This window comes from Hyla sarda, chromosome 3, assembly GCF_029499605.1.
Source record: "Hyla sarda isolate aHylSar1 chromosome 3, aHylSar1.hap1, whole genome shotgun sequence".
Taxonomy (NCBI): domain Eukaryota; kingdom Metazoa; phylum Chordata; class Amphibia; order Anura; family Hylidae; genus Hyla; species Hyla sarda.
Window position 1 is genome coordinate 274,150,668 of NC_079191.1, and position 26,767 is coordinate 274,177,434.

The 26,767-nt window shown below is 42.3% G+C and overlaps 1 protein-coding gene and 1 long non-coding RNA gene across 11 annotated transcripts in view; one reads left to right on the top strand and one right to left on the bottom strand.

Moving 5' to 3' along the window:
- The window catches only part of REPS1 (RALBP1 associated Eps domain containing 1), a 117,385-nt gene that overhangs the window by 36,259 nt on the left and 54,359 nt on the right, over window positions 1-26,767 (bottom strand). For 3 of the 4 annotated variants that reach the window (XM_056566680.1, XM_056566679.1, XM_056566681.1), the window contains exons 6-11: window positions 24,889-25,051; window positions 12,987-13,050; window positions 12,102-12,256; window positions 10,159-10,277; window positions 6,992-7,072; window positions 1,716-1,803 (exon numbers count right to left, since the gene is read on the bottom strand). In XM_056566680.1, the coding sequence (XP_056422655.1) occupies window positions 1,716-1,803; window positions 6,992-7,072; window positions 10,159-10,277; window positions 12,102-12,256; window positions 12,987-13,050; window positions 24,889-25,051 (670 nt within the window). The remainder of the gene's footprint in view (window positions 1-1,715; window positions 1,804-6,991; window positions 7,073-10,158; window positions 10,278-12,101; window positions 12,257-12,986; window positions 13,051-24,888; window positions 25,052-26,767) is intronic. The other variant, XM_056566682.1, reaches the window with a different exon arrangement.
- Window positions 3,814-26,767, top strand: part of LOC130362351 (uncharacterized) — a 60,375-nt gene continuing 37,421 nt past the window's right edge. The window contains exons 1-4 of one of the 7 annotated variants that reach the window (XR_008891373.1): window positions 3,814-4,068; window positions 4,493-4,517; window positions 6,224-6,342; window positions 6,994-10,089. This is a non-coding gene — a long non-coding RNA (uncharacterized LOC130362351). Of the gene's footprint in view, window positions 4,075-4,492; window positions 4,518-6,223; window positions 6,343-6,993; window positions 10,090-26,767 lie in introns of those variants that run through there. The other 6 variants (XR_008891369.1, XR_008891372.1, XR_008891374.1 and 3 more) reach the window with 6 other exon arrangements.

Sequence of the window (26,767 nt, forward strand, 5' to 3'; positions counted from 1 at the left end):
GGGCACATGTAAAGGTGTTAGGGCCCATTCATACTACTACATTTCCACAGACAAAATTCAGCTCGCTACAGAGTTCAATTGAATTCAATGGGATTCTGCTGCAGCATTCACACTACAAAAATTCAAGATTTAGGACCTGGCAAAAGAATGAACATGCTAATTCATTTGGCTAAATTCTGCCAAAAGAGATGCAGTCTAAGGAGATGGGGCACATCTGCGGGGTCCTACTGCCCACTGCAGTAAGAATATTGGCCCAAAATATCTCTGGGCAGTGATTCAGCAGCATGGACAGGCCCAAATAAGAAGAAAGGGTGGAATCACTCTTGGAAATTTATCAAGCTTATATGTCACACACAATAAGACAACAAATGCCTGAAGCAAATACATAGATTGCAACTGCATATGCTAATTTTGATTATTGAAATGCTTTCACTCTAGAGGTAGCATGAGACGGAGTCTACAACCCACACAAGTGGCTCAGGTCGTGCAGCTCATCCAGGATGGCACATCAATGCGAGCTGTGGCAAGAAGGTTTGCTGTGTCTTTCAGCGTAGTGTCCAGAGCATGGAGGCGCTACCAGGAGACAGGCCAGTACATCCGGAGACGTGGAGGAGGCCGTAGGAGGGCACAGGACCGCTACCGCCGCCTTTGTGCAAGGAGGAGCACTGCCAGAGCCCTGCAAAATGACCTCCAGCAGGCCACAAATGTGCATGTGTCCACTCAAACACTCAGAAACAGACTCCATGAGGGTGGTATGAGGGCCTGACTTCCACAGGTGGGGGCTGTGCTTACAGCCCAACACCATGCAGGATGTTTGGCATTTTCCAGAGAACACCACGAATGGCAAATTCACCACTGGAGCCCTGTGCTCTTCACAGATTAAAGCAGTTTCACACTGGGCACATGTGACAGACGTGACAGTCTGGAGATGCCGTGGAGAACGTTCTTCTGCCTGCAACATCCTCCATCCAGCATGACCGGTTTGGCAGTGGGTCAGTACTGGTGTGGGGTGGCATTTCTTTGGGGGGCCGCACAGCCCTCCATGTGCTTGCCAGAGGTAGTCCAACTGTCATTAGGTATCAAGATGAGATCCTCAGATTCCTTGTGAGACCATATGCTGGTGCAGTTTGCCCTGGGTTTCTCCTAACACAAGACAATGCTAGACCTCATGTGGCTGGAGTGTTTCAACAGTTCCTGGATTGGCCCTCCCATTCCTCAGACCTAAATCCAATAGAGCACATCTGGCACAATGTCTCGCTCCATCCACCACCTTGCACCAGCAACTGTCCAGGAGTTGGCTGATTTAGTCCAGGTCTGGGAGGACATCCCTCAGGAGACCATCCACCACCTCATCAGGAGCATGCCCGGGCGTTGTAGGGAGGTCATACGGGCATGTGGAGGCCACACACACAATACTGAGCCTCATTTTGACTAGTTTTAAGGACATTACATCAAAGATGCATCAGCCTGTAGTGTGGTTTTCCACTTTGATTTTGAGCGACTCCATATCCAGACCTCCATGGGTTGATAAGTTTGATTTCCATTGCTAATTTTTGTGTGATTTTGTTGTCAGCACATTCAACTATGTAAAGACGAAAGTATTTCATACAATTAGTTCATTCATTCAGATCTAGGATGTGTTATCTTAGTGTTCCCTTTATTTTTTGAGCAGTGTATTATTCTCTTCATGCCAATGTAATATGAAGATTTCTCACCGCTTCCAGTTCTTTTAAGCTCCATTTCCTGCAGGTGAATTTTACTTGGAGTCATCCGTATTGGGACTGGGTGAACTATAGCAGTGTCCTGTTAATAAAAAGGGAATGAGCTTGAGAATGTGAAAGCTCACAATGAAATCACAGCCAAATTTGTAAAGCACTTCTGATTCTATAAGAATTCTCCCAGAGAGTCTAATACTAGGAATCAAACAATTTCTATGCTTGTGTTTACATAATTGTGAATCAATGCACATACCGTACGTAAGAATATGCTAAAGTACTAACCAGCCAAATGGTCAAGCATGCCACAAGCCCTTTAAGGTTTTGGACCATTAGATGGAACTTTAAGGAGCATTAAGCACCAAATAACTTCTAGCAGAATGTACTAAATAGTATGATTATGAATCTACTATAGTACATTACCCAGCATTTAATCTACCCTTTTCTTTACAACCCACTTTAGACATACTCTTCTCTTGCACACAGTGTAGTACAGAGCCATAACAGTGCAGTGCCCATGTAACCCTTACTAAACCTCCAAATGCCTCAGATGATATACAGATTTTATCCCTCTGATTGTAACGGGTTCTTTAGTTGCCAAACGCACAAATCTGAAGGACATTGCATGGCAGTAAAGAGGATGTAAGGGACTTCAAGTGCCACTGTATATGCTCTTCTGTTAGGGTCAATAAGTACAGTAAATCAAGGAGGTTGCCTGCTGAATATGGAGACAAAGGAGGCACTAAAAAGACTTTAAAGGACATCTGCAGCGAAAAAAAGCATCCCCTATCCACAGGATATGGGATAAGTGTGATCACAACGAGGGATCCAACCGCTGGGACCCCACCCCATCTCCTGAATGGGGCGCCAACATTGCCGCAATGTGCACCAGCTGATGCGCATAGAGTTGAGCTCACCGAGTTCGACAGACACGCCCCCCTCCATACAGCTCTATGGGAGAGGCAGGGAGGCACGAACGCTGCATCCTCACCTCTCCCATAGAGATACATTGAGGAGGGTGGGGCGTCAGCCACAACCTCATGCCGTGGCCGACACGCCTCCTGTACGGAAGAGCCGCGGCAGAGCCAGACCCCATGCAGGAGATCGCTGGGGTCCCAGCGTTCGGACCCCCCGCAATCAGACACTTATCCAGTATCCTGTGTATTGGGGATAAGTTGGTTTTCGCTGCAGATTTCCTTTAAGCTAAGCATAAGAAGGGCGTAAGGTTCTGACAACCATCTATACTAGGGGTTCTCAACCAGGGGTATGTGTACCCCTAGGGGTACAGCAATTTGCTGACAAATACCGGCCATGCATTGGCCAGTATTTGTTAGCGGGGATTGGACGCTGCAGTCGCTGCGGCCACCTTATATTAGCTGCAGTGGCTGCCGGGCCTGAGGTGTTGCACGGACGTGCAGGCACAGCGCAGAAGGACGTTACCCGTCAGTGCGGCCCTCCAACCCCCGCCGAATGGGATAGACACAGGCCTGGTAAGCATGTTACACCACAGTACGGGAGGGTGTTATTGTATGTATCTCAAATAATGGCCCAGGGGGGAGAGTGGCAAAAGGGGATCAGAGGGAGGGGGTGGGGAATAATGGTACAGGGGGATTAATGGCACAAGGGGATTAAGTATTGCATTAGTATCACATTGGATAGGTAAGCACACGCCATTATGAAATTAAGTACTTTTATGACTTGTTTTGTCCGTGGGTACCCCTCGTGCGTAAATTCCGCGCGAGGGGTACCTGCAATCATACTTTAACCCTTTGGAGGTACAATCATGAAAAAGGTTGAGAACCACTGATCTATACAGCATAACTGTAGGGTAAAGTAGTCAGTGGCAGGTTTACTTCTTCTACCTGCCTATACAGTTATTACTTGAAATACCATGTACACTTTATAGCAGGGATTATTTTCAGTTAAGGGCAGCAAAATTATAATGCAAGATCTGGCAAGAAGTTATATGGAATCTGTCACCTAGTTTTACCCTATATAACGAGAGGCGACACATAGTAGAGGTTAATATCACATGTCCTACCCTGCCTGGATGTCTGCTGTCACATCTATAAATGTGGAGAAAACAACTTTTATAAATGTCACACGCTGTATGTAAATGAAGCTTAAGTAGTCAGTTGGGCGTGCGGCTGCTGAAGTAGCCATGGCTCCTCAGGCTGTAATCACACACCTATTTAGGCTCCATTAACACCTATCTAGGTTTGAGCAACTGAGTCGGGGCCTGATGTCATTGCTCATAGCTAGGCTGTCCATCATATTTGGAAAGGTGTGATTAGAGCCCAGGGTGCCATAACTAATTCAGCAAGCTGCATGTCTGGTGACTACATTTATCATTGTAGGTGTAAGTTAAGCATTTTTCAACACCTTTTTTGTCAGTGCTGGTAATGTGTAGGAGCACCAAATTTATTAAAATGGTCGCAGAGCATTTAATACATTTTGTGCAGGTCCCATTTTCTGAAATTTTACTCTTCACATACAGTACACCAAAAAGCTAAGCTAAGTCTGGACTGGTGTACTTTTCAGTGGCTTTGCACCTTTTTTTCGCCTTTTCACAAAAAGTTGCATTTCATAAGACCCTTCCATATCATGTGTATTGCCAAAATCAGAGGACTGCAACTCAAAATCAGCAGAAATGTGTAAACCAAAAAGGCGCAAATAAACCCTGCTTGCACCTTTTTTAGACAAAAAACAGTCTAAAGATGGTAAATGTCAGCTACTGAGTATGACATTAATAAAAGTTGTTTTCTCCACATTTACAGATGTGCCAGCAGACATCCAGGCATGGTAGGACACATGATATTAACCTCTATTACATGTTGCCACTTGTTATATAGGGTAACACTTAGTTGACAGGTTCCCTTTAAAGAGGTACTCCAGGATTTAAAAACATATCCCCTGTCCACATGACTGACCTCTAGGACCCCTGCAACCTCTAGAACAGAGCACCAAAATTGCCAGCACACACTCCATGCATTCTCTATGGGAGCCCCTGGAGATACAAGAGTACAGTGCTGGTGTATGTTCTGTGGATAGGAAATACGTTTTTAAACACTGGAGTACCACTTTAATTCGCACAGTATATATAAAAAAAAAATAGTCACTAATCACTAGGAGTCAGATGAATCGATAATGCTCCTATGGCTGCTGTTGTATACGCTTGTATACAGTTGTACATATACATTGACAATCATTAAAATATAAAAGTAGTGCTATAAATGGTTTCACATTAGTTATAAACTAAAAGGCCAGTTTAGTTCTTAGATCATTTTGTTAAAGAAGGCCAAGAGTTTACATACACACTGAAAAACCAAATCTAAAACAGTGTTTTACTGGGCAATGAAATGAAAAGTTATTCTGAAGCAATGAAGGCCTCTCCAGCAGGTAACATTTCTCTATTGATTCTGTTGGATGCATTGTTGTCCATAGAATACCTCTACAGACTTGTGTAAACATTAGACTCCTTTATATAGTTTCCTGAATCACAAGGATATGAAGAAAACAATTAAAAGGGGTATTCCAGCTTTATGCATCTTATCCCCAGCGCCGGGACCCATGCGATCTCAGAGCAGCCCCCAGCATACTATACCGGGCGCTGCCTCCGTGACATCATGGCCACGCCCCCTAGTGACATCACACCACACCCCCTCCATTCATGTCTATGGGAGGGGGCACTACGGCTGTCATGTGACGTCATTAGGGGGCGTGGCCGTGACGTTACGTCCCCGTCTCTGAGGCAGCGCCCGGCACAGAATGCAACAAGCCGCACAGAGATCGCGGGGTCCCCAGCGATCATACATATTCTGTATAATAAGATGTATAAAGCCAGAATGCCCCTTTAAGCTTGTAATGCAAATGCAATGTATGTTGGAGATAAACATTTGAAACATTTACCAATGTATACCTTCAAGGGATGACTCCAACATTTAGCACTACGTATGCATAAAGTATTGTCCATAGGCTCTGCATGATATACTATACACTGCACGGTATACTCCTTAGGGCTGGATGCAAAGTACACCAATGTATACTGGTCTAAGAAGGCCAAAAGCATATGCCTTGGGCTTCTGCCTGGTTACTGGAGGCCTATGAATAGATTTGATGTATATGCCAGAAGCTTTCCAAGCATATATGTCAAATGTATACTGTAATACTGTGTGAATGCTCCCTAAGGGTACGTTCACACATACAGGATCTGCTGCATATGTTCTGCAGTTGATTTTGCTGCCTAATGATGTTAATGAACAGTAAAATGAGCTGCACAAAAAATATGCAGCAGATCCTGTAAGTGTGAACGTACCCTAAGATAGTTACCATTTTTTTGCTGGGGCAACAAGTCTGTGATAGATGAGCCGTAATGTGAAGCCTTTATTATACCTTAGCAATATTTTAAAACACTCTTAAATAAGAACATACACATGGAACTAATATCCATTACAGAACTGTATACTGAGGGTTATAATAATTGTTATGTTTTTTTCCATATATCAAAGATATAGCAAAGTGAATAAAATGCTGGTCTCCTGCTACATATACAGAAGACTACGCTACACCTATCATAAGAGTCAAAGATAAATAGCCCCCTATGTATGGGTGACAAATCCCACGCAAGGTAAGATATGAATACAACAAGAGAAAGCGTTTAATGGGATTTAAAATAAACAAACTTTATTAGATGATATTAAAAAATCATGTAGACATACATATAAACCCATAGACATGGGGAAAAAAAAGAGACAAGTCCAGGAACGTTTCGCCAGGGGTTGGCTTCTTCCGGGGTGTCATCCCCGGAAGAAGCCAACCCCTGGCGAAACGTTGGGTGCTGAGGGCCCACTGCTTTATACCCATTGTCCCCTTGGTAATTTACTGTTTTTATTTGCTCTTCAATTTGTATGTATCAAGCTTGCTGCTAAGTTTTTGTACACTTGTACTTTCCTGTTATACATAATGATAATGTTTGCTATTTACCTTATGTGAGCCCTCACCATAGTTCCAGTTCCTGGACTTGTCTCTTTTTTCCCATGTCTATGGGTTTATTTGTATGTATACATGATTTTTTTTAATATCCTCTAATAAAGTTCGTTTATTTTAAATCCCATTAAACCTATCATAAGAGGAATCCAATAAATATATTTATCAGGCTTATCCACCATTAAAAGCAGTCATTGAATCATGCAAAAAGAATCCCGAGCTCCACTGTACTGAATTACGTGTTAATACATAGATTAATTTCATACAAGCAAGCTATGTGATTGACTTACAGGATCAGCTGGTGCAATGTTAGAATCAAATTGGGTCAGAGTTTGTGAGCTTGAAGAGCGTTCGCTAAATGTCTCCCACTGCTGAACAGACAGAGGAGACACAAGTCAGCATGATAAGAGGAGAGGAAGAGATCTGAGCAGAAACAAACCCTCATTCATGGCTTACACTGCAAGTTCTGTGCCAACCGTACAGGTACTGTGGGATTACTACATACAAATCAGACCTCATTTCCCACATATCTATAATGGGATTTGTGTTTTGGTATTGGCAAGAGAGACCAGTCAGTGTAATCCATTTCTCTGCAAGGATTAAACTGATCAATATCATATAGATTAATAAGACAGGTTAACAAGAACTGTGCAATAAAATGAGGACAAGTAGAACAATATGTGAATTGGGCTTTCTTCCACACACACTAGTATAGAAGAAGAGCTGAAAGACTGGCCTCCAGCCAGGACAGGGGTTATGTATCATGCAATACATAGGATGATATGATCATAGCATTTACAAAGCAAACCAAGCACATCTACAAAAATAATGAAACATGCTTGATGGAAAAAGAATGCTTTTATATGTGTGATGGTGAGCCTGCTTCTAGGTGAGGTGACACTTTACTGCACAATGAGGTGTGTAATGGACTCAATAGTTACATTATATCTTAACATTGTGCAGTCTAAGACAAGGGAGTGAATGTAGATAAAAACTGATTGACAGTAGAAAGAAAGGTGTATGAGAAGAGTGACATAGGATACATATTTCATTATTTTACTGAATAAGTGGGAAGCATGCACAATCACCCAGTACAGAGTCATAAGGAGTACAGAGCATTAGCACACCCGGGGACAACAGTAACCACAATTACACATATATCGTTTTCAATAAATAGCACACTGGTTGTTTTGTCAGATCTGGGGATTTAAAATAATCATGTCATTTTAAATAAACCAAACACTTTCACAAACTATTTATTAAAAAAGAAAAAATTGTTGATATACACTGACCAGCCAGAGGTTTCAAGCCACGTTCCCATATTGTGCAGGGTCCCACTGTGCCACCATTCCACTGTGACTCAGAAGGACTCTATAAGACCACTGTCCTGTGGTATCTGGCACAATCACAGCAAGTCTTTAAAGGGGTACTACGCTTCTCAGCGTTTGGATCGAACACTGAGCAGCAGAGTACCCCTTTAAGTCCTGTAAGCTGTGAAGTGGGATCTACATTGACCTCACTTGATTTTTTCAGCACATTCCACTAATGCTTGGATTAAGATCTGGTTTGGAGAACAAGTCAACACCTTGAGTCTCCTGTTCCTGAGCAAGTGGCCTGCCGAAAGAGACCGCTACTATGGCATAGCAGTGCAATAAAAGAGTGTACTTTGGTCTGCAACAAGGTTAAGGCAGGTGTCAAAGCAACATCCAGACTAAGGCCATGTTCATGCGACGGAATTTCCGAGCAGAATTCTGCTCGGAAATTCAGTTGCAGCAGAATCCCATTGCTTTCAATGGGATTGTGCTGCACCATGCACACAGCAGAATTTCTGCAGTGGAAGCCCCAATTCGTCCCTTTGCTGAAATAATTGACATGTCAATCTTCTGGCGGAATTCACTCGGAAATGCATTGCCATCCATGGAGATGGCACATTACAGACTGGTCCTAGAGCTGGCATATTCTGTCAGAGCCTGCTATTTGCGGAATGTCTGCCCGTGTTTTCCACTGTGCGAACATAGCCAAATGCTGAAACCTAAGGTTTCCCAGCAGAATATTACCCAGAGCATACACTGCCTCTATGTGCTTGCCTTTTTCCTATGGTGCAACATCTACACTTGTCCACATGATCCAGACTGGCTTCTTTTTATTCTCCACAGTCAAATTCTGATTTTTATTTGTGCATTTGTAGGTACTCCGCATGAGTACCCTGACCATTCTGCAACTATACAGCAAACTGATATATTATGTCTTCTGACACCAGTCGTCTAGATAATAGAGTTTGGCCTTAGTCAAAGTTGCTCAGATCCGCACACTTGCTCAATGTTACTGCTTCCAACACATCAACTGAAAGAGCCAACAGTTCTTTTGATGCCCAGAAAGCATGCAAAGCAATGATACTCACTTCCAAAGTCAGTGGTTTTACTGTTCTGGCTGGTCAGTGTATATTTTCCCCATCACAGGGCTATCCAATGGTGGCTCCACAGTTAAATCCCACAAAAAAGTACTCATTTTTTTTATTTAAAACTCTATTTTTCAACTTTCCTCTAACTGTTCCATGTGCCTAATTTCTCAGAGGATAACTCCTGATCAATTTTCAGTATATTAGCTACATGATCTACCTAGGCTCTTCTGAAATTAAGGCAAATGCACATATGGTCAATTCACTATCTGTGCCTTACAATGTACATCCATAGAAGAGGGGAACCCTGGGTGCTTTACCATTGTTTAACAGATTTTTCGGTCATCATTGGTTATATACGGTATTTCATCATTTAAATAAATGTCATGCATTTTAGTTTCATTTAGTGTCATTTATTAAATAGTACATTCCCCACAAGGTAATAAAGACCTCTAGGGAACATCCATGCTTTATAATTAGGTTATTTCTGTTTTCCACTGTAATGCTTTATGGCACCTGTAAGTTGTGCACTGACAAAATGTCCCAGATTGATTCTTTTGATTTTAAAAAGACATTTGAAAACTGAAAGAAGCCATCTGACTGGCTGCTATGGGCAACTGCACTATATGTTATGATCCATCTCTTCCCAATAGTGTTGCTATCCTGACTTCTACATGCCCCTGACAGTACAGAGTGGTCACTACTTATGACAGTGGGAGGACGACTCTCCAAACCTGTACAGCAATTCTGAGAAAGGAGTGTTTGGAAATTTGTAAAAACAAAACCTGCCCAATTTAACAGCTACCATAATGCTGAAATAATTGTTCAAATAAAAAGCAGTTACTCTGATATTGCAATGAAAAACAATCCCATAATCATCGGACACTTATCAGAGCCCACTTTTCTGGTGGGATATGGTACAATTTCCTGCAGAATCTGTTCACTTAAGCTTCGATTGATAAGTCACTGTACATTCTGGAATGTGTGTAGAAGGTTTTGGTTTGTTTGGTAAGGCAGTATAGAAAATAACCAAGAACCATGAATGACTTCTATCCTTACCTCGCTACTTTGGTTCATCTCTGGCCATGTCTGATTCAAAGATGGCATAGAGGGGGATTTACTTGGAGGAGGATCAGCAGGAGAACTTGAAAATCCTACCTCAGCAGATTGATCTCCAGCTGAAAGAAATAAAGCATTTAACTCCAAAAGTAAATGACAGCGCTCCACTTCTATACATCACTGTGGTGTTCCCGACCTGTGCTTTGGGAGCTGCATGTGGCTCCCTAGCTGTTGGCAGGTCTAAATACTAGTGTGCTCTAGACGCAACATTAATGTTATAATGCAAAAAACATTTTATACTAGGGCAGAGTGTTTCACCAAGAATTAAGGACACAGCCAATCTTATTTGTGTGTCTTTTTTCCTCCTCACCTTCTAAAGATCATAACTTATATTTTTATCCACAGACCCATATAAGGGCTTGTTTTTTGCATGACCAATTGTATTTTGTAATGACACCACTCATTTTACCATAATAAGTATGTTTAAAATTGCCTTAATTTGACCACAGGGCTGTATGCGGGCTCATTTTTTGCGCTGCGATCTGCAGTTTTTTTGTTCCATATTTGTGTGTAACTGAGTATTTCATTGCATTTTATCATTTTCTTTTTGTAATGTGATGTGAACAAAAAACAGCAAGTTTGGCTTTTTTTTTAAGTTTCCGCCATTCACCGTACGTGATCATTTACATTATATTTGGATACTTCGAACAATTACGCAGGTGACAATACCAAATAGGTTTATTTTTAAGCTTTCTGGGGTTAACTGGGAAAAAGGGGCAATTTACAGTTTTATTAACCCTTTAAGGATGAAGCCCATTTTCACCTTAAGTACTTTTCAACCTTCCCTTCTAAAAATCATAACACATTAAATTTTGAACCTACAGACCAATTGTACTTTGCAATGACATCACTTCATAGCACAATCCGCAGTGGAAAAAAAATGGTATATTAAGTGACAAAAAAATTGCACAATTTAAAATTTTGTGTACGCCAAGTGTACGCCATTGACCGAGCGGTTTAGCTAACTTTTAATTTTATTAGTTCGAAAATTTATGCACACGGTGGTACCACATATGATTATTATTTTTATTTAATAAATGTGAAATGGGGGTGATTCAAACTTTTCTTTGGGGAGGGGCGAATTCACTTTTTTTCTTTTTTTTTTAATACCATGCAATCCTTTGATTGCATACACTGTTCAATGCTATGCCATAGCATTTATCAGTGTTATCGGTGCTCTGCTTTTTTTTAAATATTTTCATATTTTAAAAAGGAGTACTCCGGCGATGCACTTTTTTCCTTTTATCCCGTCCGGGCTGAAAAATAAAAGAAAACACACTTTCTCTTACCTGCCAACGAGCCCCCGGAGCTCCGGTACAGGTGTTCGGTCCCCGGGCTGTATTCTTCTTACTTCCTGTTAACCCGGCACGTCACACGGAGCTTCAGCCTATCACTGGCCGAGGTGGGACATCGCTGCGGCCGGTGATAGGCTGAAGCTCCGTGTGACGTGCCAGGCTAACAGGAAGTAAGAAGAATATAGCCCGGGACCAAACACCTGTACCGGAGTGTACCGGAGCTCCGGGGGCTCGTTGGCAGGTAAGAGAGAGTGTGTTTTCTTTTATTTTGCAGCCCAGACGGGATAAAAGGAAAAAAGTGCGCGCCGGAGTACTCCTTTAGATTTTAGAGGGTTTCCGTGTATTGTCTTTAATGTGTAATTAATAAAATAGTGTTTTTTTTTTTATTATTTGGTGTGCGCCATTTGAGTGTTTTTTTTCTTTACTTTTTTGAAACACCACCACCACACCTGTCAGGTTGTGTGTGTTATTACAACTTTGCTTCATTCACTTAAATGAAACCGAACTGCAAATCTACACACAACCTGAGGATGTGTGGCACTGTGTTTGCAGAAATCAGCTGTTCTAATCCCTTTAAGATTGAAGTACCTGCAGCGTCATCTAAGTCTATAAGTTTAGGCATTAAGCTTTCAGGTAGTTTTTCAGGCAAATCATATCCATTTTTTCGAGCCACTACGAGATGAAAAGCAGCACAGAATTCGTCCAACGTCAGTGCTCCGTCCTTATCAAAATCTGAGAGCTCCCTACAATGATAAATATATTTTAATGACAAGCAAATTATACATATGTCTCAAACACTGACAAAGCTATGCCCATAAGCAAGAACAAACAAATCAGGGAAACATCAGTATGTGTGCCGGAGATATACACCTTATTAGTAATGATGACCTCTTGAAAAAGACTGTAAAACGTGCGTTGAGGTCGGGGGAGGTGCCGGAGCAGACCACAATAGATATGGGTGGGTGGAATGCTGTGTCTGATATTACATATATGTGATAGATGATCATGTATTATAGGGATTTGGGTCTCTACAGATGAGTGATTGTTTTCCCATCCCAATACACACTTATATTGAGTAGTAGCGATTCTGCTGCATCACTACAAAACTTGCATGTAATGTAATGACAGGTTAAATATGTATATGGTTTAGCAACCGGCATTTCTCTCCCTTCATGCACTTTAAAGTATTGGATTGTTGTAATAAAAGACCCAATAATGCGTAATAAGTTTTATGGACATATAAATAAAGTTATTGTTTTTATTGGTCAAATAGTGGCGACGCTCTTTTTTCTTTGGTATGCATATTGTCATGGAGTGGCATGCGTATTGCAATAGGATCATCTGGGAATAGGGCCATATTATATAGTTACAGTCATGATAGTAATAGGTCTATACCCAGTATATAGAACTATTGTGTATTTAACCTTAAGTAAGGGGTATAAACCAGAAAACTATTAAAAACATAAAACATACCATATATGAGAAAGCTCTGGAATTGGAAGCTTAGATTTCGTAAAGAATTCTTTTGCAGCTGATCCTAGAAAGAATGGAATCTTGTCAGTATAATTTAAAAAAATATTAAAAATAAATATGTACAAATTATTAGGTAATTAAAGCTTATGTTTTGCTTAAAACCCATCTAGATACCTCTGCTTTAAAGGGGTTCTCCACCATAAGGTGATTTTAGTATGTACCTGGCAGACAGTAATGGACATGCTTAGGAAGGATATGCGCTTGTCTTGGGCCTAAATGGCTATGTTGTGAGATTACCATAACACTGTGGCTAGCTGTTTGTGAACTTTTATTTCCTGTTTGACTTTTTTTTTTTTTTTACTGCAAATCCCACAATTACATCTTCCTCCCTCCCACACATCAGCTACCCCACCCATTGAAACAAAAGATCTGTGGTTTTCAATCAGGGTGCCTACAGCTGTTGCATTAGTTGCAGATTGATCCCTCCACCCATTTAAGCAGACAGGCTCCCTGTCATCAGCTGACTAGTGAGTCAGGTCTCTGCCGTATTGTAAGCTGGGAAGAATCTGAGACAACAGTCATTTTGTATACTGGTAAAAATAAATAAATAATTGAGTGAAAATCACAGAAGAGTTGTGAGAAAACCGTCACACACAGGTACAGACACTATATTATGAACTAGGGATCGACCGATTATCGGTTTGGCCGATAATCACGAATTTGGGCATTATCGGTATGGCAATTACCTTGCCGATAATGTACATGCCCCCCCCCCCCCCCCCCGCACCGCCACCGACCCGCCGCACCCCACACCGCACCAGCCCCATTGCCTCCCCCATCCCCGGTTTTATAATTACCTGTTCCCGGGGTCCACGCTACTTCTGGCTCCTGCTGCGTCCAGCGTTACGCTGTGCGCAATGACGAGTGACGTGACGTCACCGTCAGTGCGCACAGTGACAGCTCAGGAGGACGCCACCGGAGCCAGGTGTAGAGTGGACCCCGGGAACAGGTAATTATAAAACCGGGGATGGGGGAGGCAAGGGGGCCGGGGTGGTGCAGTGGGAGGGGGCGAAGCTGCATGGTGCTGTAGGGGGCGCGGTGATAGGACTCAGGACAGGCAGGGGGAGAGAAGCGGGTGGCGGCGACGGTCTATGGCACCGCAAAAGCCACTGCAGTTTATTGATTTAAAGTGCCCGCTTTAAATCAATGATCTGCAGCGGTGTTGCGGGGGGGATAAATAGCCGATAACTTATACCGGAATATCGGTATAAGTTATCGGCTATCGGCCCTAACCTCCACTGATTATCGGTATCGGCCCTAAAAAGCAGATATCGGTCGATCCCTATTATGAACTGCACTAACTTTACAGCCCCAGTAGTATAGTCAAATAAAAAAAAAATTCAGGAATATCCCTTTAAACAGGCACTGTCACAATGAGCCACATTGGGATGTTTAAAAGGGGTACTCCGCTCCTAGACATCTTAATTCTTATCCATATCATTTATGTTCAGAAAAGCTGGCTTTAGGCTTCTGTGATGTCACACCACGCCCCCTCCATTCATGTTTATGGGAGGAGGCTAAATGGCTGTGTACTTCTGCTCCACAGCAGTCACACCCCCTCCCTTAGACATGAATAGAGGGGGTGTGGTGTGGTTCCTCGAACATGGAAGCCCAAAGCCTGTGTACTCAAACAGTCCCCGCTATGAGGATTGCGCTGCGGGAGACATCCTCTTGCTGTGGTAGCCAAACTCCCACGGAATGAAACTGTGTTTGAGACAGCATATTTGTGGTCACGTGACATGCACGAGTCAGCCAATGGGCTGTCTTAATCCAGCACTGGAAAGTGATGAGTCATGTAACACATTCCATTTGGAAAGCCGGGGTGCTGGCAGGGGAGCAGGGGAGTCCCAGCTGCTGGACCCTCCAAATTCAGACATCTTATCGCGGATTCTTTGGATAGGGGATAAAAGGTCTACGGGTGGAGTACATCCCGGGCAGTATCATTGCCAGAGACCGACACGATCAGGACTCAGAATGCCAGAAGTCCCATATACTTGAATGTGATCGCATCAGTCTTGGGGCAAGTCTCCTGCCAAGGCTCATTGCAACAGATACACTAACAACAAAATGTCATCCACAAGCTGCAGACATTTTCACCACAAGAAAACTGAGCAATTCTGTGGATTTTTCTTGTGACAAGGTTCTACGGTACAAGGGATCCATGTAGGGGGGACATTTTCTTAATGCATCCCAGAAAAATAGCAAGTAAACAAAAGCATATGTGTTGAGCCAGTAGCTTGAAGTACCTTAATATGATAAACAAAAGGCTTTGTGCACATTACTAGGCAGATAAAGGGGTTGTGTATGTGGAAAGTCGAGTCTGTCTGGTAATAAACCCATTAATTAGTAACAGAGCTGCACAATGACGTTCTGCTACAAATATTAAAATCTAGATAAGATGCAAACAGCTTAACCCATTGTGACTCATGGCCATTTGATAGATAATATATTTTAGATGATAATGTATCTCCTAGTTGCTATGACCTACATTTATTCCTAATAAGAGTACAGACATTTAAAGATGCCTTTATAGAGCTCTACAACCATAGATGAGAAGGGCTACATATGTATCCTTTACCTAACTCCCACTTCCATGTAGATCACATCTTGTGTTTCTTGTGAATTTGGAGGGTACACCATAAAGTGTTGTCCCTCAGCTAGTCTATATTTTCTTCTCTATTGAATAAGCAAATATTTCAGCTGCTCAACCTAGGTAATTTTATTTATTTAGCACGGACATTCTATAGCATTGCGCTTGTAATCACTTACATGAGCCCCTCTTCCAAATCAAGCTCAAAATCTAAATTTCTAAATAACATGGGAGTATTAGATTGACAATGAAATAGGAGATTGAAACAAATGCTTCTACCAAACACTGACAGACTTCTTTTTAAAGTGCAATTTTGACGTCATCCAATGACCAGTATGACAGCTTTATACCTAGAGGTATACACAGGACCATCTATAGTCATGGGAGTTGCAGGAATATGTACTAGTCAAATGTGGGGCCAGAATGACCTCTAACTCTGGCTGAGTTTAGTTTTTTCTTGGAGTTCTATATTTTAAGATAATCTGTCATAAATTGCCAATGCTTATGTCACATTATAGGACAAAAAATTATGTATGCACCAAGTTAAACTGATGCACAATTCCTGTAATTAAAAGGATCCCAACACAGTGTAAGGTGTAGTTGGCTTTATTTTATTGTCTAACCATCATGTGACCACCAAGTTTTTGCTGCCCTTCTGAGGGAAAAAAATAACAGCGACAGACTGTGATAAGAACAAGGTATTACATAATTGTGTCCAGCAGTTATGAAATTATAGTTTATTTCCTGCACCATGGTCCAGCATAGTGCCACTCTGCAGCTGAACTCTATGGGGGGGGGCACATGCTGCATTGGAATAATTACAATACTTTGCCTGGACAATCCCTTTAACATCTTAAGGTGTTGTGCCACCAACATATATATCTTGTGAATAGGGGGAAGTATAATAACTGAGCCCGACCATTGGGATACACATCAATCTTGAGAACAGGGGTCTCGAACTACATGCGCACTGCTGCTCCATTCACTGTCTACAGAACTAAGCCAAGCACAGGGCTCTTATCCTTGAAATCCTGTGGAAAGGATTTAGGATTATGCTGCTGTAGGTAGTAATACTGTATAAATTCTGATCCTCAAACCACTATTCACCCATTAGCTTAATAATATGAACTCTAACTTTGTGGGGTTACACTAAAATGTACAGTTGCAACAAATGTGGACCCTTGGGAATTACCTGAATCTTTGGTTACTCGGGTGGTCTGACTTATATACACAACAATTATAGCAGAGCACAAAAACCGTATTACAAACATTGTGCCATTATTGTTGTTTATTTAGGCACATTGAATAAACATCCACTGTCCTGGGGAAAAAAGCAAGTAAACTCCTGAATTCAAAGGGGCACTCTGACAAGAAAAATAAATATCCACTTGTTTTGTGAGTATGTAATCCTCTCCCCTACCTGCTGGCCGAGAAATTGCTTATTATTACAATTCCAAAAGTGCATTATTTACCTCAGCTCTTCATCATAGCCCTCCCACAACACCCATGCCCGTCCAATGCCCAGAGCTGTTTCTCTGCAGTCAGTAAATCTGCAGCACCTTTCCGCTTCTCTTTCTGTGGCATTGTTCTTCCCTAAATGTCCCAATAAAGATATAAATGCATGTGTGTATATGATGTGATAGTGATGTAGGCTGGAGGGGCTGGTCAAAGGTAGTAACATTAGGCTGGGTTCCCATTACATTTTCCCCCATACAGGAGCGCATACGGCAGGGGAGCGCTAAAAACCTGCGCTCCCGTATGTAATTCATTTCAATGAGCCGACCGCAGTCAAACGTTCGGTCGGCTCATTTTTGCCCCCTATGCACTTTTACAACCGGACCTAAAACTATCGTCGACCACGGTTTTAGGTGCAGAGAAAAAGCGCATACTGGGCAAAAATGAGCCAACCGAACGTTTGACTGCGGTCGGCTCATTGAAATGAATTACATACGGGAGCGCATAGAAAGGCATACGGGAGCGCAGGTTTTTAGCTCTCCCCTGCCATATGCGCTCCTGTATGGGGGAAAATGTAATGGGAACCCAGCCTTACTCAGGTGGCAGGTCTTGAGATGAGCGACTAAGGAGAGGATGATGCATCATCTTGGGAGAGAGGTAGGACCCAGGAAGCTGCTGATACAACACCACACTGACAATGAAATAACTACACAACTTCCTATCAGGTATCATTCAAGCAAAAATATGCTGAAGCCAGAAGAATCTGTGATAACACTAATAGTCAGTCATATATCTTGGAGTGACAAGACATATCTTATCCCCTACCCAAAAGGATAAAGCCATCATGCCCCCCTCCCATAGACCTAAATGTAGGGGGCGTGACACCACGACCAAGGCTGCCAAAGCCGGCGTTCTGAACATAAATGTTTAGAACGCTGGGGTGCCAGCCCGTAGATTGAGGAGGGACCCAGTGGCCAGACCCCTCCGCCATCAGACATCTTATCCCCTTTCAGAGTACCCCTTTAAATTCAATTTTCTGCTTCCTCCATGCTTTATGTTTAGAGGAAAAAACATACCCAAACTTTTTATGCAAACTTTTATTGGACGTTGTCTTCTCTCTCCATAGAAGATTTTCCCATGAAGCTGTGTAACATTCAGGCAAACCTAAAATTGTGACTTCCTTCATGGTAAGGAACACCCTTCTTCAAGAAAGGACACATGTACAAAGGTTTTTGCATGTTCTTTTTCTTTTAAATCAACTGGTGGCAGAAAGTTAAACATATTTGTAAATTACTTCTATTAAAAAATCTTAATCCTTCCAGTACTTATTAGCTGCTGAATGCTACAAAGGAAATTCCTTTCTTTTTGGAACACTGATGAAATCATGAACACAGTGCTCTCTGCTGACATCTCTGTCCATTTTAGCAACCATGCATAGCCTATGGGCAGCATGGTGGCTCAGTGGTTAGCACTGCTGCCTTGCAGTGCTGGGGACTTGGGTTCAAATCCCACTAAGGACAACAATAAATAAAGCGTTATTATTATTATAATATCGTCAGCAGTGAGAACTGTGCTCGTGCTCTGAGCATTCCAAAAAGAAAATAATTTCCTCTTAGTATTCAGCAGCTAATAAGTACAGGAAGGATTAAGATTTTTTAATAGAAGTAATTTACAAATATGTTTAACTTTCTGCCACCAGTTGATTTAAAAGAAAAAAGGTTTTCACCGGAGTACCCCTTTAAGTATTCAACAAAAGAATCAGACTGTGACAAGAAATGCTGGGAGTTGCAGTTACTAACTAAAATGCCCAGGATGCCTTGATACAGCTTATGGCTCTGCAGGTGACCCAAAACTACAACTCCCAGCATATTGCACCATAACCTATACCATGGGGCCACATGCTGCCTGCCGAGGACATTTATCCGGCCTGCCTGATGTTTTCGGGACACAGTGATGCCCCGGTTACCGCTCTGAGGCCCCGCATTTAATTTAAAACCGCAGGGGCCGCCGGGAGGTAGCGCGCGCAGGGACGTCACTGACATTCCGTGCGTGCGCCCATAGCAACGGAGCGCGGAGGAGCGGAGCAGCAAGCAGGACGTGCGCTGGCTAGCTTGTTAAGTGTTACCAGCGGCACATCAACTTTGGTGCTCCGACCACCCCTCCTCCGGTCCTGGGACTTACTGCTATGGCCAGACCGGAGGAGTGGTGGACGGAGCACTGAAGTGGGGCAGTACACAGGCATATAGCCTCCAGCCATACACTGTATGGCACTGACTGTCTGGGCATGCTGGGAGTTGTAGTTTTGCAACATCTGAAGTGGCACAGTTTGGAGACCACTATATGGTGGTCTCCAAACTGTAACCCTCCAGATGTTGCAAAACTACAACTCCCAGCATGCCCAGACAGTCAGGGATGCTGGGCTTGTAGTTCTGCAATATCTGGGGAACTCTACTGCACCTAATGTGAGAGGGGGGGACGACAACTCTACTGCACCTAATGTGGGGGGGGGGGGGGGGGAACTCCACTGCACCTAGTGTGTGGGGGGGTGGGGAACTCTACGGCACCTAGTGTGTGGGGGGGTGGGGAACTCTACTGCACCTAGTGTGTGGGGGGGTGGGGAACTCTACTGCACCTAGTGTGTGGGGGGGTGGGGAACTCTACTGCACCTAGTGTGTGGGGGGGTGGGGAACTCTACTGCACCTAGTGTGTGGGGGGGGGTGGGGAACTCTACTGCACCTAGTGTGTGGGGGGGTGGGGAACTCTACTGCACCTAGTGTGTGGGGGGGTTGGGAACTCTACTGCACCTAGTGTGTGGGGGGGTGGGGGGGGGGGAGAGACTCTACTGCACCTAATGTGGGGGAGGGAACTAATGACCTCCTAATGTGAGGGGGGGGGGGGGGGAACTATACTGCCAACTAGATGTGGAGGGGACTATACTGCCAACTAGATGTGGGGGGGGGGGGGGGACTATACTGCCAACTAAATGTGGGGGGGGGGGGAACTATACTGGCAACTAAATGTGGGGGGGGGGGGGGAACTATACTGGCAACTAAATGTGGGGGGGGTGGAACTATACTGCCAACTAAGTGTGGGGGGGGGTGGAACTATACTGCCAACTAAGTGTGGGGGGGGGTGGAACTATACTGCCAACTAAGTGTGGGGGGGGGAACTATACTGCCAACTAAGTGTGGGGGGGGGAACTATACTGCCAACTAAGTATGGGGGGGGGGGGGAACTATACTGCCAACTAAGTATGGGGGGGGGGGGAACTATACTGCCAACTAAGTATGGGGGGGGGGGGAACTATACTGCCAACTAAGTGTGGGGGGGAACTATACTGCCAACTAAGTGTGGGGGGGAACTATACTGCCAACTAAGTGTGGGGGGGGGAACTATACTGCCAACCTAATGTGGGGGGGAACTATACTGCCAACCTAATTTGGGGGTGGGAAACTATACTCCCAACCTAATGTGGGGGGGGGGGGGGGGAACAATACTGCCAACCTAATGTGGGGGGGGGGGGGGGACTATACTGCCAACCTAATGTGGGGGGGAGGGGGGGAGGAACTATACTGCCAACTAGATGTGGGAGGAACTATACTGCCAACCTAATGTGGGAGAACTACAACCTAATGTGGGGGGGACTATGCAGGCTACCTATTGGGGGGGGGGGGGGGGGACTGCGATACGTACTTAAAGGGGTAGTCCACTAATAAGATATGTAAGTGTGCATAGGAATTTGTTACATTTTTTTTTAAAAAATTTAAAAGTTTGAGGACCCCTGACCTATACTGTACTACTGTATAGTGCAACATACTCAGGGATGTTGAAATCCTAATCGCACGACGCCTGGGACATGCAGTTCCGCATCCAGCTATTAACCCTTTAGATTGCCGCTGTCAAAGCTGACAGCGGCGTCAAAAGGACTTTGAAATGCTCCCTGGTGGTCTAGTGCAATCGGGGGAGGGGGTTGGTTGTTTGGGACGATTCACTGTTGAGGTTGCGGGAGGACTTACCTCCTCCCATGGCTGCTGTGGATCTGCATTTGACCGAGCCTGCCCAGAGCAGGCTCAAATAAATGAGCACAGATCACACAGATTAATGGAGTTCAATAGATCTGCAATGATCTGTATGAGGAATCTAAATGACTAATAGTGTGGAAAAAAAAAAAGGAAAAAAAAAAAAAGTGAATGAAAGTTTTAAAAGCCCACAATTACCCCTTCCATATTAAAAGTTCAAATCACCTCCTCCCCCTTTTTCTCAATTTTCATAAAAAAAAAAACATGTAACATAATAAAAATAAAGGTATTTTGGTTTCAACGACTGCGTAATTGTCCGAACTATAAAAATATAACATATATCCTGTTTGGTCAATGGGGTTAACATAAAAAAAAATACCAAATCTCAGAATTGCATTTTTTTTTATAACATCATTACCCAGAAAAAAATTAAGTAAAAAGCTATCAAAAAGTCTGATCAATACCAAATCGGTACTGATACAAACAACAGATAACGTCACAAATAACGAGCCCTTATACGGACAAAATTAATGTTATAGGGGTCAGAAAATTGCATTTAGAAAAATGTAAAAAAGTGTAAAGTTTTTTTAAAATTAGTAAAACAAGACACAAACTATACAAATTTGGTATTGTTGTAATCAGGCCAACCTAAAGTATCAAACATGTATGTTTGACTACAAGGTGAATGACGTAAAAAAGAAAATTCCCCTGCCAAAACTGCTAAATTGCATTTTGGTTTTCAATTTCACCTCAATTTTGGCGGGATTTCGGAGCGTATGTTATGGAAAAACGAAAGGTGTCATTACAAAAGTACAAAACAAGCCCTCATATTGGTCTGTACATGGGAAAATAAGAGTTATGACTATTATAGGGCAAGGAGGAAAAAAACTAAAGTGCATAAACAAAAATTGGCCTGGTCCTTAAAAGGGGTAAAAAAAAAAATTATAATAATAATTTCAAATCAACTTGTTTCAGAAAGTTAAGCAGATTTGTAAGTTACATCTATATAAAAATCCTAATCCTTCCATTACTTAGCTGTTGTATACTACAGAGAAATTTGTGAAGTTCTTTCCAGTCTGACCACAGTGATCTCTGCTGACACCTATCTGCGTCAAGGTAGGAGCAAATGCCCATAATAAACCTCTCCTGCTCTGGACAGTTCCTGACATGGACAGAGGTGTCAGCAGGGAGCACTGTGATCAGACTGAAAAAAACTATTCAATTTCCTGTGGAGCCTTCAGCAGCTGATTACTGGATTTTTTAAAGTAAAAGTTACTTACAAATCTTCACCAAAAGAACATCTTGCGGGGAAATAGAAACCCTAACACAAGGAATGTGGGTATAATAATGTTTTGCTCCGTTGAGCTTCACGCCCCCGAGGAAGCTCAACGGAGCGAAACATATGTAGTGGTGTTTTGACACACACTGTGTTAAGGCTTCTTGTGTGATTTCTACTGGGATAATCTGTATCTTGTCCCCCCTCCTGCTAATTATGCTCATCTGTACTATACCTGTTGATATGTAACTTCAGCATCAGAAAGTGGGTGACCTACCATGAATTGATTGCCTTGCATAGTTTGTGTTATACTACAGGGATATCTATTGTGCCATGGATTTTATGCTATTTTAATATATGATGTTTACAATGAAGATGATCAATTTTTTCCAATAATATAGTGATAGTGTTTTCATTATTTGGGGTATATAATTTACAAGTCTGTTTAACTTTGTGTCTCCAGTTGATTTGCAAAAAATAGTTTTCCACCAGAGTACCCCTTTATTTTTTTGGTCAACTGCAGAGCCATAGGCTGTATTGGGGCAGGCTAGCAGTTCAGCTACTAACTACAAGGGCCCCCCCAGCATGCCCTGACATACCCTATGGCCCTGGAGTGGATCCAAACCTATAACTCATGTTGTACAATAAGCAATAATTTTACATCAAATATTTGCAAAAGGCTTGGCACCCCTTTACTCACATGCGGCACTGTGCGGCAGCCTGAAATTGTGCAGAGAGACGCGAACTCCGCTGTGCTCCTCTCCGATGGGGCCTTGTGACCTCCTTCCTAGTAACAGACATGCCTGCGTGCGGCACGCATGTATGTTACCAGATGCCCCAGCACAGTTAACGGGGCACTAAGTAAGGCTGGGTTCACACATGTCTGACATCGGGCATAGGTGAACTAATCCTAGATCTCGACGCAACTGATGCCATAACTGATGACATCAGTTGTATGGAATCCGGCATCTATTGTTTCTGGATGCCAGACAGGGGAATGCAGCAAGCTGCGTTCACCTGTCTGGTGCCATCCAGCATGTCCAACCATCCGGTGTCAATACTGAGACGCTGGATGATTGTGAACTGTCCCATTCAAATAAAAGGGATCCAGCATCAGTTTCCCTCCAGTGCACGCCAGAGTAAAACTATGCCGGACACTGAACATGTGAACCCAGCCTTTCTTATGTGCTGGAAGGGCAGGGGGGTGTTCTGGGGTACGAAGTGTGAGTCCCCAACCTGTTAGTCTGCCCCCCTGGCGTGGGCTCCATTAACACTTAAAGGGTTTATCCAGGAATAAACTTTTTTTTTTTATACACCAACTGGCTCCAGAAAGTTACAGATTTGTAAATTATTTCTATTAAAAAATATTTATCCTTTCAGTACTTATGAGCTGATGAAATTTAGTTGTTCTTTTCTGTCTAAGTGCTCTCTGATGACACTTGTCTCGGGAACCGCCCATAGCCCCATAGCAAACCTCTTCTACTCTGTGCAGTTCCCCAAACAAGCAGGGATGTCAGCAGAGAGCACTGTTGCCAGACAGAAAACAACAACAACTCAACTTCAGCAGCTGATAATTATTGATTTTTTTAATAGAAGTAATTTACAAATCTGTTTAACTTTCTGGAGCCAGTTGATATAAAAAAAAATAAATAAAAAAAATATGTTTTTTCCTGGAATACCCCTTTAACTTCACTGTCAAGTAGGGGGATGCAAAATATTGCCCTGCACTGTTCTAGAGTGTTCTGTAGGTCTTTTGCAGTTACTCTTTTCTCACCTTTCAAGAGTGTTTATTGTGCTCTTGAAGCGATTTTAACAGGATGCCCACTCTAAACTAGTAAAAGTCCCGTATTTTCTTCATTTACATACAATGGTCGAGATTAGCTAATAGCATCAGATCTATCGGTGGCTGACGCGGACTTATAATTCTGATGCATCTGCACATTTAAAAACATTTTTTTTTGCTTGCTTTAAAGTCAACACCATGTGCCAACATTTTAGTGAATTCATAGTGCACTGCGTTGCAATTTAGGTCAAAACCCTTTTTAGATAAGCCAATCCTTGCAGGGTTGTTTTGTTTCTAGTGTGTTGTGTTCTGGCCATAAACAACTGATCAGAGTGTTAAGCTGTCAATTAGAATATCCAGCTATGCCAGTTTAACCCCTTAATGGCCAGAATGTTTCAGCCCTAAGTGACCAAACACTTTAGTAATTTAGCAAATGGCTTCTATATTCCACTCTGGGTCTTTAGCCGGTTGGGTACCAGATCTGCTCCTGAACGCCAATCTTAAACCCACACCATACATTTATATGTACGGTTATAATGCACACAACCATGCTTATTACAAGTACAGCGTGTGCTTGTACATAGGTTAATGTCACCTTCACATAATTGTTTACTTTTATAATAATAGAAAAAAAAATATCAATTGCAACACGCTGTCATTTCTGGCTTTTATCAAGTCCTATAGCAAAGCCTATAGGAAAACACTAGGGATGCCCTTACCTGGGATGAATCCATTGAGGTCAGGCTGGATGTTCTTGAACTGGTTTACATAATACTGCCTTTGCTCATCAGTTATCTTCCAAGGATCGTCATAACTACTAGATTGTCTACGAATTTCTTTTGTGGTGGTAGCTGAAGCCACAGTGCGTACAGTCGTCTGGTCCTGGAATTACAAGTTATTTCTTCCCTATTAATCATACAGACTGATAAAAGGAGGACACAGGCCACAAAGCACAAATGTTATGTCTGTGTGCAAATAGAGGCCCAGGAAAAATCCATTCTTAAATTCTCAGCTGCTTGTGAGTGAGTAGAACTGAAAAAAATATATATTTATGAAAGAAAGGAGAGTCCTTGGTTATAAGCACACCATGTACATTCATGCAATAGATATGCATTCTACATATAATGGACAACTGAGGATAAAAGCAGGATGAATCGGGGTAGCATGAATGTATGAACAAACAACAAAAAGAGGGCAGATTTAGGAAACTAAAATGAAAATAAAATTCTATTAAAAATTAAAGCTGTGCTTCGATTGGTTGTTATGGGCAACTAGATCCGTTTTTTTCTTTTAGACAGTTTTCATTGATCTGCCTCCAATCTGTTTCACTCTAAAATTCATCAACTAAAGGCAATGGATGAATAAACACTGTCTAAAAGGCCCAGAATTATATTGAAACCAATCACAGCTAAGCCATCATTTCATTTTTTTTTTTATCAAGTAACTTAATTGTTCAGTTTCCAAAACAACAAAACATAACAAAACCCCCTCCCCATCCCATAGAAAACTAAAAACAAATAACCAAGTTGGGTACATTAATACACCATAAACCATGTATAAGCACATAGACATATCTACATATAAAGATATATTGAGAGAAGAAATGCAGAAATGTCTCAAATGAACTTAGAATTATGCAAGGTAAGCATTAAAGGGGTTGCCCAGTATTAGAAAAATACAGCACCACTTCTGTTCAGACTGATGTGGTACTGGGGTGAGTCCTGCTGCCTGCATGCTCCTGGATATATACCTTTGGCACCTGCACTCTTTTTGGTCTTCGGCTATCTTTACTGCATTTGTTTTAGGGCTGCGTCTAACAATTATTTTCATAATGGATTAGTTGGCCGACTCATGATAGCTGCAGAAAGGAGCTGCTTAGGGATAATCGCTAAGTGCATGTTAACTTTAGAAATTGGCTGACCAACTAGTTGACCAACCAATTAGGAAAATAGTTGACAACTATTTTCATAAATCGATTAGTTGTCGATTAATCGACTTGTTGTCTCAGCCCTAATTTGTTTGACTAATGCTTTAATTTGCATGAATTAATTTTGCACCTTACATTGTGGATTGGAGGGGAGAGGTCAGAATCTCCATGTAAATTGCAAGTACTGTATATATTTGTTACTGCGGTTACTTGGCTATATGCACTTAATTTATGACATTTTCCTTCCTTTTTGATAAAGCGGATGTATACAATATATGACCAAGTATATATCTCATATACATTATTACCAGACACACAGTGCCAAATGTATTATTTGCAAGTGCCCCACTCCAGAACCTGTTTCGCTTTGTTCCTTATGTTTTTTAGTCCTGGCTTAGGTTATGCTTTAACCCCTTAACGACCAGGCCATTTTATACCTTAAGGACCGGAGCGTTTTTTGCAATTCTGACCACTGTCACTTTAAACATTAATAACTCTGGAATGCTTTTAGTTATCATTCTGATTCCGAGACTGTTTTTTCGTGACATATTCTACTTTAACTTAGTGGTAAAATTTTATGGTAACTTGCATCCTTTCTTGGTGAAAAATCCCAAAATTTGATGAAAAAAATGAAAATTTTGCATTTTTCTAACTTTGAAGCTCTCTGCTTG